The sequence below is a fragment of the Quercus lobata genome, chromosome 11, assembly GCF_001633185.2.
Source record: "Quercus lobata isolate SW786 chromosome 11, ValleyOak3.0 Primary Assembly, whole genome shotgun sequence".
Lineage (NCBI taxonomy): Eukaryota > Viridiplantae > Streptophyta > Magnoliopsida > Fagales > Fagaceae > Quercus > Quercus lobata.
In genome coordinates, this window is record NC_044914.1 from 5,149,507 (window position 1) to 5,162,116 (window position 12,610).

The 12,610-nt window shown below is 33.5% G+C and overlaps 1 protein-coding gene across 1 annotated transcript; it reads right to left on the reverse strand.

Annotated features, from left to right (window-relative positions):
• Positions 1 to 2,304: 2,304 nt before the first annotated feature.
• Positions 2,305 to 10,518, reverse strand: LOC115968540 (plasma membrane ATPase 4). The gene is made up of 16 exons (XM_031087953.1): positions 10,289 to 10,518; positions 7,463 to 7,582; positions 7,110 to 7,346; positions 5,764 to 6,525; positions 5,513 to 5,635; positions 5,308 to 5,412; positions 5,031 to 5,175; positions 4,773 to 4,937; positions 4,422 to 4,660; positions 4,304 to 4,336; positions 4,130 to 4,211; positions 3,858 to 4,018; positions 3,582 to 3,755; positions 3,303 to 3,485; positions 3,012 to 3,193; positions 2,305 to 2,821 (listed from the first exon to the last, which is right to left on the reverse strand). Exons 1-16 carry the CDS (start codon positions 10,334 to 10,336, stop codon positions 2,725 to 2,727), a joined length of 2,856 nt encoding a protein of 951 aa, XP_030943813.1. The 5' UTR covers positions 10,337 to 10,518; the 3' UTR covers positions 2,305 to 2,724.
• Between the last annotated feature and the right edge of the window lie 2,092 nt (positions 10,519 to 12,610).

Genomic DNA, 12,610 nt, shown 5'->3' on the forward strand with positions numbered 1-12,610 from the left:
AAATGTGCATGTTTCAAAGGTTCAAGTCCAACTGAGTTCAGAAAAAAGGGAGTGTGATTCTACCTTGCTCGACCGATCGAGAATTAGGCTCGATCAATCGAAAATCACAAGTCTAGTTTTTTCTGCAAATTTTCAAACAGGCCCAAACCCGCGAAAACGTTTAGGGTTTTATCCGAACTTCTCCACATATAAAAGGAAAAACCTTAGCCACGTTTTGTAGTGTTGAAAAATTCTTGTGTATTACTCTTTGTGAAATTTGAGAGGTTTTATACCTTCTGACTACATAAGAATCTATCGGAGCCAAAACTACAATCAAGCACTGGTAGAACATAATTGCTGCATAAAGATTATTACTGATGGTGATTTGAAACCTTTAAGTGAGATCTCAAAGTCACAAGCAAGGCGGTTTGTGTTGGTGTAAATCCAAGAAGAGAAAGAGTCCGTGAATTTGGAGCTTGCACTTGGTCATGTCAATAAGTTACTATTGGAGGTAGCAATAGATTTATTTTCCTAGGTCATTATACCGTGTGTTATTTACTTTTCTATATCTTTGCATGATATGATATATTTGTGTTTAACCTAGTTTTGAATATTTAATCTAAGTAATCACTTGGTTAATACATTAGGTTAAACAATCTAGTTTAAGGGGTCTAAACAAAGAAATAGTGTTGTTTCTTCATGCAGATAATGGATTTAGTCCACTAAGGGAATTGAGTTCCTTTGGCCATTCTAGGTTAATACTCTAGTACCAAATGTAATGGTTAACTGGAACCTTAGGTCTTGAGGAATCCACGAATATTCAAGGATTGACAAATATAATTCGAGGTAGTCACCATTGAAGAAGAAAAAGAAAAGATAGAATATAATGAGAATAAAAGGAAAAAGTGAAAATTTTCATAACAAGTTTCTCTTATTCATGTTTAGCACTTGTGACAAGTATTTATATAAGTTGGCCTTGGGTCAGTTGGCTCTAATTACATGTAACTAATTTGAGCGTAACAAATAACTCCTTAACAACTCCTAAATGTAACTAAATTCACCAGCCAACTAATTGTAACAAACTTTGAAAACTCTCCTAACAATTAGTAGTGAACTAAATTTGGGCTCATTACAATATTTTTTTAATTGATAGCATAACCATATTTGAATTAATAATGTTAGGGTTAATATGAATTTTACTAAATATTATTTATAAATTGATGTATTTCACAGAAAAAGTAATTTAAAAATTCATTTATTATATCGTGAAAATCTAACAATTACATTCTTTTTTATGTTTGTAATAAATACTATGTAGTAAAATTTGTAATATCTTTAGTATTAATATATTTGAAATGACTAGCTTCCAAATATCCACATCCCATACACAATCTTGTTCCTATCAGAATTAGATATTATTTTAGCATTTTTCCGGTACATATTTAAGGTGTTAGAGTCAAAATGTAATTTATGTTGGCAAATCTGTATCTAAAACCTTATTTTAGATGTAATTGAGTTTTAATTTTAGTGTCTAGATTAGGGCTTGAAGTTCCACATTGAAGGCACAAGAATTTGCTCAAGAAGAGTTTATGTTGCCTCCACTATAGGCTCCACTACAGCTGATCAGTTGAGCTTGATTAAACCCCTACTTCAAGCTTGACACCACTTGATTGTTTGAGTCTCGAGAAATTTGTTTTCATAAGTTGTAGCCAATGATGACTAAAGACATAGTAATCCTTGCACTAGGGTTCCAAAGTATATATAAACTTATGTTAGGTCATCATAAATATAGAGAGAACATTGTGTGAAGAGATCTTGTTGTGACAACTGTGTTCCAAGGGTTTGCACCAAGCATCGTCTCCAGGACTTAAATGCAGATCAAGGAGTGTTCGTAGTGAAGTTCTTGCACAAAGACTACTGCAATCAAGTTGTTGAAGAGATCCACATGATAAAAGAGTCCAACCGGGTTAGATTTGCATGTGCTCATGTGAGTAAAGTTCTATTATAGGTACCAATAATAAGATTGAGATATTATTGTATTGTAAACTTTCATTTTGTCTTGTGGATTCTTCAGCTTGGTAATAAGGTACAAACCAGTAGGGTTTTTCCCTTGTAACCATAGCGCGAGTATTAAATTTACTTTTCACCATATTCTACTTTTGCAATATGGTTGCGACCATCACATGTCAAATTGGAAAATTGCATAATTAAAATAATTAATCAACATGGTTAATTACTAAAATCAATCAGGGTCTAAATTTCTGAACATAAGGTAGTTACCAAAACAAGAAATGTTAGGCATGTCATCAATAAATCCGGAGTGTCTACAGTGCCATAGAAATTCCATGCATTCTTATTCTCAGGTCCAGTTATCTCAATATTATGTTTACATTTGATCATCTTCATGTCATGATGGGACGATGGCATACAACACGCAGATACATTCAAAAGACTAAGATAGGAAGCGCCAAGGCGTATGAGAAGGAAGAAGATGAACTTGAAACTAGAAAACTGTGTAACAAGTGCATTACTCTGCTCCTAAGTCAGAGCAAGGAGAAAACCAAACACAATTTTTCTTGTGTCATTCAAAGTAAAAGGAAAAGTAAACAAACTGGGAGAGTTGTAGCACAAACATGCTCTCCTGTGTAGTAAGGTTTAACTAGTTAAGCCTTTGTTTCTCTCATTAGTTTGGGCACAACATATCGCAGCCCTTTCTCCCCTCTTGGAATTGTTGCTTCTGAGTTTTCACACTGTGTAATGCTGCTGGATTGTATCAATGTCCAGTCCTTTCAGCTTCACCACTGACTCAACATGCCCCTTGAGTGTGTGAAGCTCCCGAAGCCTATAACCACAAGCGCACAAAAATACAGGTGTACTTTCTTAGAATACTGATTCATGGTGGAAGATACTAAATCTCATAAGTTAAACACTAATAAAAATTCTGCATAAAAAAAAAAAAAAAAAAAAAAAAACATGATAATTCGTCTGTATATACCAATTGTATCCAGGAGCCTAACAAAATATTGGCTTACCTTGCAACCTCAGCTCGTCGCTTGGCCTGCTCAGCAATCTCAGACAGCTCCCTGTAGCTGTTCTTCTCATGGAAGATGTTAGTAGTTTCTGGTGGTTGAAGCCCATGTAAGGTCCTTTGAGCATGAGCCCATTGAGCTTCTCTCTCTTCCTTTCCATAATTTTTCTTGGTGGTAAAGGCAGTCTGTTACATAGAATTCAAAATGACAACAAAAAGTAAATTGAAGTTCAGTTCACTCATCCAACTAGCTAAATGCATAATTCTACTTTCAGAAACAAAAATTAAATCAAACCTTGTTTTCTATCATGTTTGTCCAAGCCTTCCCACTTAGGATGTAGCGGATGGCAAACTTTATGATGTCAAGTGGAATATAGAAGATGATACTGTAAAGCCAGATGACTCCAGCCCATCCCCAACCCATTCCTTTTATCTTTGCAAAGCTCCAGTCGGCATATACAGCTATGAGAGTTGCAATCTGAGAACACCATAATCTGTTAGCTTCTTCTAACATATCGAAATGCTGCATTGAAAAGAGTTTCATAAAAGGAATAAATGGCATCATCATTCTTACCAATTGTGCAATACAGAACGCACTGAGTAAGAGACTTCCAGGGCGCTCAACATAGGACCAGCTGCGTGATCGAGTCACAAATATGAGGGCCTGGCTCACAATACTCACTTGCAGGTATAAAGCAGCCATCATTTGATTGGTGTCACCCTTTATGTGTCTCACACCAAATTTATCCTGAAAGCATAAGAACAGAAATCATATTAGTTCAAGGTCATAAACATAAAGAAAACACCCATGAAAGTATATTTACACAATAGAAATGAATTTATCTCGTACAGGGAAGAAGTCAGTTTCATTCATTAACCAGAAGAATATGACAGTCATCAATGCCAAGTAACCGCCAAGAACAACCCCTGTAGCGAATATCTCCCTCAGTTTCCAGCTATCTGGCAGAGGAGATGGCACCACTCTATCCTTTGAGATTGTCATAATTGTTCCTAAGAAATATAAAAATATATGGCGTCAGCACTAATCAAGCTGTATAGCACAAAGAATGAGAGAGATTGTTAAATAATTTTGAAAACAAAAAGTACTCTTTAAGAACTCACCATCATTTAGAATGGCAATGATCAGAACCATGAACGGAGAGAAGTCAAATTTCCATATCAGAGCAATGAGCATGAAACCAAACTGCAATTAGGAATAAACAGAAAAACCATGTTAATCATCTCCCATTCTTTAATAACTACTTATATAGTTTGAAAGCAATAGTATCTACGTACCACTATACGAATGGTGATGGAGACTGCATAAATCTGCAAAAGTAAAATTAGAGGAAGTTAAAATCTTGACTCAAATGAAAACTTAGAACATGGTAAAGAAGAAAAGAGAGCAACTAACTGTGTAGTTCTTCATTCTTTGGAATATAGCTCTGCTAGTCAGCACTGCACTGATAATAACACTCAACCCAGGTTCTGTCAGAACAATGTCAGAAGCACCTCTTGCAGCATCGGTAGCATCAGCAACGGCTATTCCAATATCTGCCTTCTTCAAAGCAGGGGCATCATTGACACCATCTCCAGTCATTCCACAAATGTGCTTGCTCTCTTGCAACTTCTTCACAATTTCATATTTGTGCTCTATACAGTGGAAAGGAGCAATTAGTGCCAGAAGAAATACTTTATCCAGAAAACTATATAATGAAATTCAAATTTCTTGTTTGTAGCCAGCCAAAATGATAAAAGCACCAACCTGGAAATACTCCAGCAAATCCATCTGCCTTTTCAATTAATTCTTCAACAGGAAGGCCAGCAATGCTTTCATCCTTGTGTTGCCCTAGTAAAGAAGCAGATGGGTACATGTTTGTTCCCATTCCAAGTCTACGGCCAGTTTCCTTTGCTATGGCGAGTTGATCACCTGCAAATTGAAGTAATAGTACAATAGTATGAGTGAGCATTACTGAAGAAAGAAAGAATATGTATTGCATTGGAAGAAAAAATTTGTTATTACCAGTAATCATCTTGACATTAACACCAAGATTGAGAGCCTGGCGGATGGTTTCTGCACTGTCATGTCTTGGAGGATCAAAGAGGGGCAACAAACCAACAAACTGCCATGGACTGCCAGGACTTTCCTTAGTTTTCTCTGGAACTACCTGCCAAAAAATTTAAGTGAAAAAAAAAAAAATCAGAGAAGAAATAATAAGAGTTTTTTTTATATAAATATTATTAATGAGGAGATACAAAACAGTATTAGTCATTAAATCATCAAGATTGCTAGTAAAAACCTGTCTAGCAATAGCCAATGATCGAAGTCCACGCTCAGCAAACTTATCGATAACAGAAAAAGCCTTCCTCTTAAAATCCTCTTTGCAGTTGCAGAGGGTCAGGATCTATTTGCAAAAATTAATTAGTTAAGAAAATGGCATGACTAGTGACCTCTCAAATAGTGTCTTCAAATGTTGGGCTAAGTGAATAAAGGATCAAGGTTACCTGCTCAGGGGCACCTTTGCTTGCTCGGTGCCAATTTCCCTCGTCATCAACATATGTCAAAGCAGTTCTCTTGTCCACAGGATTGAATGGAAAGAAGTGCACCTCTCTAATACCAGCCCGAGCCTGCATAGACATATTCAATAAAACATAATCATCATTGTTCAAAGATTTCCACTTCAATGTTCAAACTACACACCGACAACTACAATGCTAAGGAAAAAATATATATATTTTTTAATAATAAGTTATACCTCCTTAGGGTCAGCAAGCATTCCAACAATGGCAGCATCAATGGCATCCTGGTTTTCAGTTCTAGAAGCCCTTGCAGCAAGCAAGATCACATGGTCCTTATCTACTCCCTTTGCAAACACCTCAACTAAGTTTCTGTCAACACTAAGTTTGTTGAGTGTTAGTGTCCCTGTCTTGTCACTGCAAAGTACATCCATACCAGCCATCTCTTCAATTGCAGTCATTCGCTTAGTGATGGCGCCCTGCTGAGACAGTTTGTGAGACCCAATGGCCATTGTCACAGACAAGACAGTGGGCATGGCAATGGGGATGCCTCCAATCAAGAGAACCAGAAGATTGTCAATTCCTTTTCTATACTGGCGGTGCTGAATCGGGTACATAACTATGATCTCAATAAGCATTCCAATCGCAATGGAACAAATACAGAAATTCCCAATAGAAGAAAGCACCAACTGGAAGTGTCCAACATTTTGTGTGCTATCCACAAGATGTGCTGCCTTCCCAAAGAAAGTATGAACACCAGTAGCAATAACTACAGCTTCAATTTCACCTTGCTTACAAGTTGAGCCAGAGAAAATTTCATCTCCTGGATTCTTGGTCACGGGAAGTGATTCACCAGTGAGGGCAGACTGATCAACCTTTAAAGGATCACCCTCAAGAAGACGAGCATCAGCAGGGATGATGTCTCCCAATTTGACACTAATAATGTCTCCTGGAACCAGAATTGCAGCTTCCTCCTCGCACCATTTACCATCCCTAAGCACCTACAAGTAAATCACCAAGAAACATGAGATGAAGCTTACACTTTGCAGAAACATGGCCCATTTAATCATGCCTATAGGATTAATAACCTGTAGCCATAATAATGAATTGCCTTGCTCACAACAGTTCAAATTATCAAGACAATGATTTAATTGTATTTTACTTTTTATTAGTCTCATAAGTATGCTCAACCTATGCATCCTCTCCTAGTAAACAAAAATGCCGTCAAGTTAGAGAGCCAAAGCTTCTTTAGCCAAAAAGTTCTTCATTGTGTATATACGTCACAAGGCAAATTCACATAATGTCTATTTGGCATAAGCTTTTTCTTTTAGTTTTTTAGTTTATTTACTTATGTACAACTTTTTAAGACCTTACTTTAAAAATATTTAATTATACTTTAACCAGTTTCAGTAAATAAGCAAATAAACTTTCATAAAAAAGTTACATCCAGACACATGAAAGACCCTAGAAACTAGTGGTTATACATTCATAGTTGCATAAGGACAATCATTACAAATCATCTATCAAAAAAAGGTAGCTATCTAAATTGCTGTCTACAATCTACACATATAGTTAGTGTTATTACCTTAGTCTTAGGAGCAAGACCAGCCATGAGAGCCGCAGCAGCATTCCCGGCATTGTTTTCCTCAATAAAACTGATGGTGGAGTTGATGACAAGCAGGGCAAAAATACCCACAAAGTCTTGCCAATCCGGGGGCTTTCCGCCACCATTTGCCAATGCAATTGCCATTATAGCAGCAGATTCCATGACCCATGATAGGGGATTCCACATGAACCCCAGAAACTTGAGAATTTTGCTTTCCTGTTTATTTAAATTCAAACATACACATACACCATTAGACTATCAGAATTATAGACATTTTTTCATGAAAACTTGTAGATAATCAATATATATCAATCACAAACTAAAAAAAAGACCTTTTTCTCTTCTAGTTTGTTGGGTCCAAATATTTGAAGCCGGCTTTCTCCTTCTGCCGTGCTCAAACCTTCGTGTGTACATTTTAACTGCGCAAACACTTCCTCAATGGGGACCTTTTCCTGTATACAAAGAATTTCCAGGAAAAATTGAAATCAAAACTCAGCAATCAGTGCACCTAAGTTAATCAGATACTACTTTATATTGAATCTTTTCTAAGTAGAAGGTGCTGCTGCATATATTACCAAATTTGTCTATGTTATCATTGAATCTTTTAAGAGTAATTATTAAAAAAAAAAAAAAAAAAATCAATCATTGAAGATGAAGGGATTTGAATAGTGAAAACAAAGAACATATTAAAGTCCTTGGTGTAATTTAAAAAAGAAAGAGAAAATAACTTATTTCTTTGTATAAAAAATAAAATTTTTTCAAGGGACTTCGCATAAAAAATTATGATTTAGCTTTCAAGGTTATAAACAAAACAAAAAAAACTATATAAAACTCCAACTTAACCGGTTCTTATAAAGTAAAATAAAAACAAACAAATAAAACAAAACAAAAACAAACTTAAGCAGGTAGACAATAAAGTCAACTCATCAATAGCACCCAAAATAATAATAATAATAATAATAATAATCTTTTAGCGTGCACTGAGTTTTCAATCATACTCTGTCACGCCTTTTTTTTTTTTAATTTATAAAATATTTTAATGCTATAAAATAATCAAGTTTAAATTTTAGACAAAAAAAATATGTATATATTATATGGTATACAATCACTGAACAAAAAATGAAACTCTAGAACTAGTACAGAGAATTTTAAACCCATTGTTTCAAATGAGTGGTTCAGATCCATAAAACGAAACTATAGGAGCATAAACTATTTTTTAGTTTTTTTGTCATAAATTTAACGTGACAAACTATAAGTAGTTGTCTATTATTTACGTATAAAATCACTAATTTTTCTCTACCACTCACACTATATTACATTAAAGTTATGACAAAGAAATTATGAAATATTTTGTAGTCTTAGATTTTTTTTTTCTTTCCAAAATCATAGAAAAAAAAATTACTTGGATCTTAGTCCTTTTATTTTTTTTTATATGATGGTAGTATTTTGGTAGACTATTATTTTCATTTTTGTGAAACCTTTTGCACTAAACATTCATTAAATTTGTCTCATAATTTTATTTTAATTTAATTTAAATTTTTTTGAGATTCAGTCTCAGAACATAGATGAACGAGCCAGTACATGAACATTAATGAACGAATCACACATGAACAATAATAAATGAATTAATGAACAGAGTTTGAATAAAAAAATCAATAATAATAAATTTTTTTACTACTATTTTATTTAGTCATTTGTGATTGATTGTATGTGATTTTCACATCAATTCACCACTATTTTATTTTATGATAAATTATAATTGATCGTATATTAATTTTTCACATCAATCTACCAAAAATTTTTTTTTTCACCCTTCAAAATCTTCTATAACAAAATTGTGACAAAAATGATGTTGGTGCTAATAAAAACGGCTCTGAAAATTGAAGCCTCGAGGTCGTAGCTAGACAGAAAAGAGTTGACTCAGGCCGTGACAATATCAATTTCACAAGAATTTGTTTTTGCCCACTTTTCCACTATGTGATTTTATTAGCCCGTGTATTCCACGCGCTCAAGTTTCAGTAAAGCGTGGGTGTGTTTTTTTTTCATTGTGAAGACTCAAAGGGCAATAAGGGACCAAAATAAATAATAAATAAAAAATAAGAGAAACTAAAATTTGATGAATCCAAGAAAATAGATCAGTGGTGTCAGGGAGAGTCAGAACCAAGAACCGTTGGATGTGAGAGTTTACTTTTACTTTTATTATTAAGTTTTTTAGTTTTTATTACAAAAGAGGCAAATTTTGCAATTCCAAGAGTGTGAAAAGCCTAAAGTACCACGGAATAAAAGTATCTATAATTCCCTATACAAGCTTTTGTTTAGCAAAAAAACAAGCTTTTGTTTTTTTACTATATTTTAGAGAGAGACAGAGAGATAGAGCTCTTAGAATAAAAATGGGCACCCATTAATTTAAAGATTTGGAGTATAAAATTGTGAAAATGAGACGTATCAAACTCCATCTCTCTGTCTCTCACATGTTTCAGATCCAGTTTTGGAAACATGTGATCTGTTTGGTTGAAGAGAAAAGGGTTGAAAAAATGAGAAGAAACTCGAAACTTTATTTAAAAAAAAAAAAAGAAAAAAGAAAAAAAACCATCTTTTAAAAGCACAGAAAACCAAAGGCCTTGCTCTAGAGCCAATACATGACTTGAAGGCCTACATGCATGTTTTTACTAATGAACATGAAATTAAAATTTTTATTAGTATCTAAATCCTCAATTTTCTGGGCAGTCAAACATAGGATTAGAGAAGAAACAGAGTCGAAAAAACTTGTACAGATTAAAAAGTGTAGTAGTAGTAGTTGCACTTAATTTTTGGACCGTGAGAAATAGTTTGAAAAAAAAAAAAAAAAACTGCTTCTTTGGACCGTAGACCACTCCTAGGAAAGAAAGAAGAGAAATTTAATGAAAATGACAACAAGAACTCCATTTTTGTTCTGGTCTAAAGAAGTACCAAAAAATATACATATAGTGAGGAACTTCTTATGGCTCCAATGGAAGAACTCAAGCTAAGCCCACAACTTAGAACTAATAGATCTCATTTCTAAGGCAAAACTCAATTTTCATAAACAAAAACATGATGCAATTATCAAAGTTTGCAGAGAAAAATGGAAGTGAAAGAAAGTAAGAGAAGAAGAATGAAGGGGAAATGAAAAGAAATACCAGATCAACAGTCTCGTTCTTTATTTGCTCAAGGCTGATACCCTCCATCTTTGCAGCCTTAATAACCACAGCAAATTAAAGGAAAAACCCAAGAAGAAAGCAAAGGATTTTGTGTATGAAATGCTTAAGTTTTTGTTTTTATTTTTATTTTTGTAGTGCCATTCAATGAGAATTCTATATCCCAAGAAAAGTGGCAATGACTACAAATGAGGGCACGGCTTTCTCTTCTCCATTGGCCTCTCCTTATATATACTACTCCTCATAGCCCCCATTAAAATAATACCTTATTACTGAGTCAGTATCAGGAAATATCACACCTCCATTTAGCCCCCACCCCAAGTGGACCTCTCTCTCTCTCTCTCTTCTTACCGATGACTTGTCGGTTGTGGCTGCTGATTGTGATAGTGATGGCTCGGAGTTCCAACCTCCCTGCGATATCCAAATGAGAAATTTTGGTGCCACACTCAAAACCACAACTTTATTCACAATTTTCCCATATGGTGTGTGTGTTGTGGTTGGTAGAGAAATGTTGCCACATTGACAAGTTGTGATTTTGGACCTCACCACATAGGTGAATTGTGGGCAAAATTGTGGTTTTGGGTGTGGTACCAAAGCTTTTCTATCCAAATATATGTACATCTATGTACATGGGGGTCTCAAACTTGTTAACGATTGGCAAGGACAATGTCCCACATGGGTGTTTTTAAGGTTGATGTCTTCTATGCAACACATGATGATTTTGTTGACCATGAAATTACGGCTATGATTTTTCATTTTTCTATGAACTTATTCAAGGACTATTAGATTCTACGTATACCCATCTAAAAACGAATGGAATAGATTCTATTTTGAAGTAAAGAGTAAGCGTGATATGGTTTAATTTTGAATGAATTTGTGTGACGATTATCTGCACAAGTTTGCAGTTTGAAAAAGTGTCAAGCATATCAGAATCATATCGGATATACTCTCTGATGATAATAATAATAATAATAATAATAATAATATTATTATTAATTCACTGTTGAGGAAATTTCCCAGAGAGAAAAGAAGAACTTCCAATCGAAAAACAAATAAATATAATATAAAATCATTTTTGTATTTTAGATTAATTTTAAGAAGAAGTTCAGAAACCCAATATAAAAGGTTTCAAACAAGTTTAGGTGTGAGAAAAGACGTCCTAGTTTAGAACTCATTTTTCATTTATACACGTTAACTTGCCGTATATTTTTTCTCTTCAAACTTCAAATCCTCCACTAATTAAACTTCTCAGTAAAACATATCATGCAGGCCATCCTCATCTAATGTAAACAATTAACCCAATCACATGCCAAACATAAAAAGTAAATAAACAGTTCTTTATTCATTTATTTTATATAAGGTTGAATATGATTGTAATGATTAATGTAAATAATTGTACCCGGAAAAACAATTAGAAAATTAAATAATACATTATTTAATTAAAAATGATTAATGCATGATACAAAACGAGAGTAGAGCAAATGCGACCGTTGAGCATTTGATTAGCCATCAAATAAGTGGGACCCTTAAGTGTTTATTTATTTATTTAAAGTAAGAGAAGGGAACGAAATTAGTTGACGAAATTCATGAGTGTATAAAGATTTTTTAACATACCCAAGTACCAAATCAATTATAATTTTTTTTTTTTTCAGATTCTAATGATTACGGCATATATCAGGCTAGGACTTAGAATAAAAATTAAAACAGTCAACTTATTTGATCAAACAAAAGATTATATATGAATATAATAGCAAATACTTTTCTCTAAAACATGACAACAATATGAAGCAAAATGGGAGTAGAGGGAATATACGTGCATTTCCATATAGTTGAACATTTGATTAGCCATCAAATAAATTAGAAATCTTATTAACAATCTTTTTATTAAATAATTAAACTCATCATATGTGTTTTGTGTGTGCAATAAGGCTCTTTTTTATTTTTTATTTTAGGTTTAGTGAAATACTATTTAAAAGTGAGATAGAGATAATGTCTTAATTTTTAGTATTTTGATAAAAGTTTGAAAGTCTAAAACTTAGGAACTCTTTTAAAAATAATAATTTACTCTTTTAACCGGTTTATGTTTTTAAATTTAAAATTATTCAACTAAAAGATAAGGTATTTTAGAGAGTTTAAGAATTTGTATGAGAATATTTTAATACGTAAAATGATAAAACCCAAAATAAAAAATCCTGCTATTAATAATATAGATAATAAAATTAATAATAGAAAGCGTAAAAGTTCAAATTTTTTTTCTTTCTTTTTGTAATAATCATTAGTTGAGTGAAAGAAAGTTTAAATGAT

Coding starts and splice junctions, on each gene's coding strand:
- LOC115968540 (XM_031087953.1), bottom strand. CDS start 10,336: ATGGAGGGTATCAGCCTTGAGCAAATAAAGAACGAGACTGTTGATCTG. Junction 3,194..3,302: donor CAAACATGATAGAAAACAAG/GTTTGATTTAAT, acceptor TCTATGTAACAG/ACTGCCTTTACCACCAAGAA. Junction 2,822..3,011: donor CGACGAGCTGAGGTTGCAAG/GTAAGCCAATAT, acceptor TTGTGGTTATAG/GCTTCGGGAGCTTCACACAC.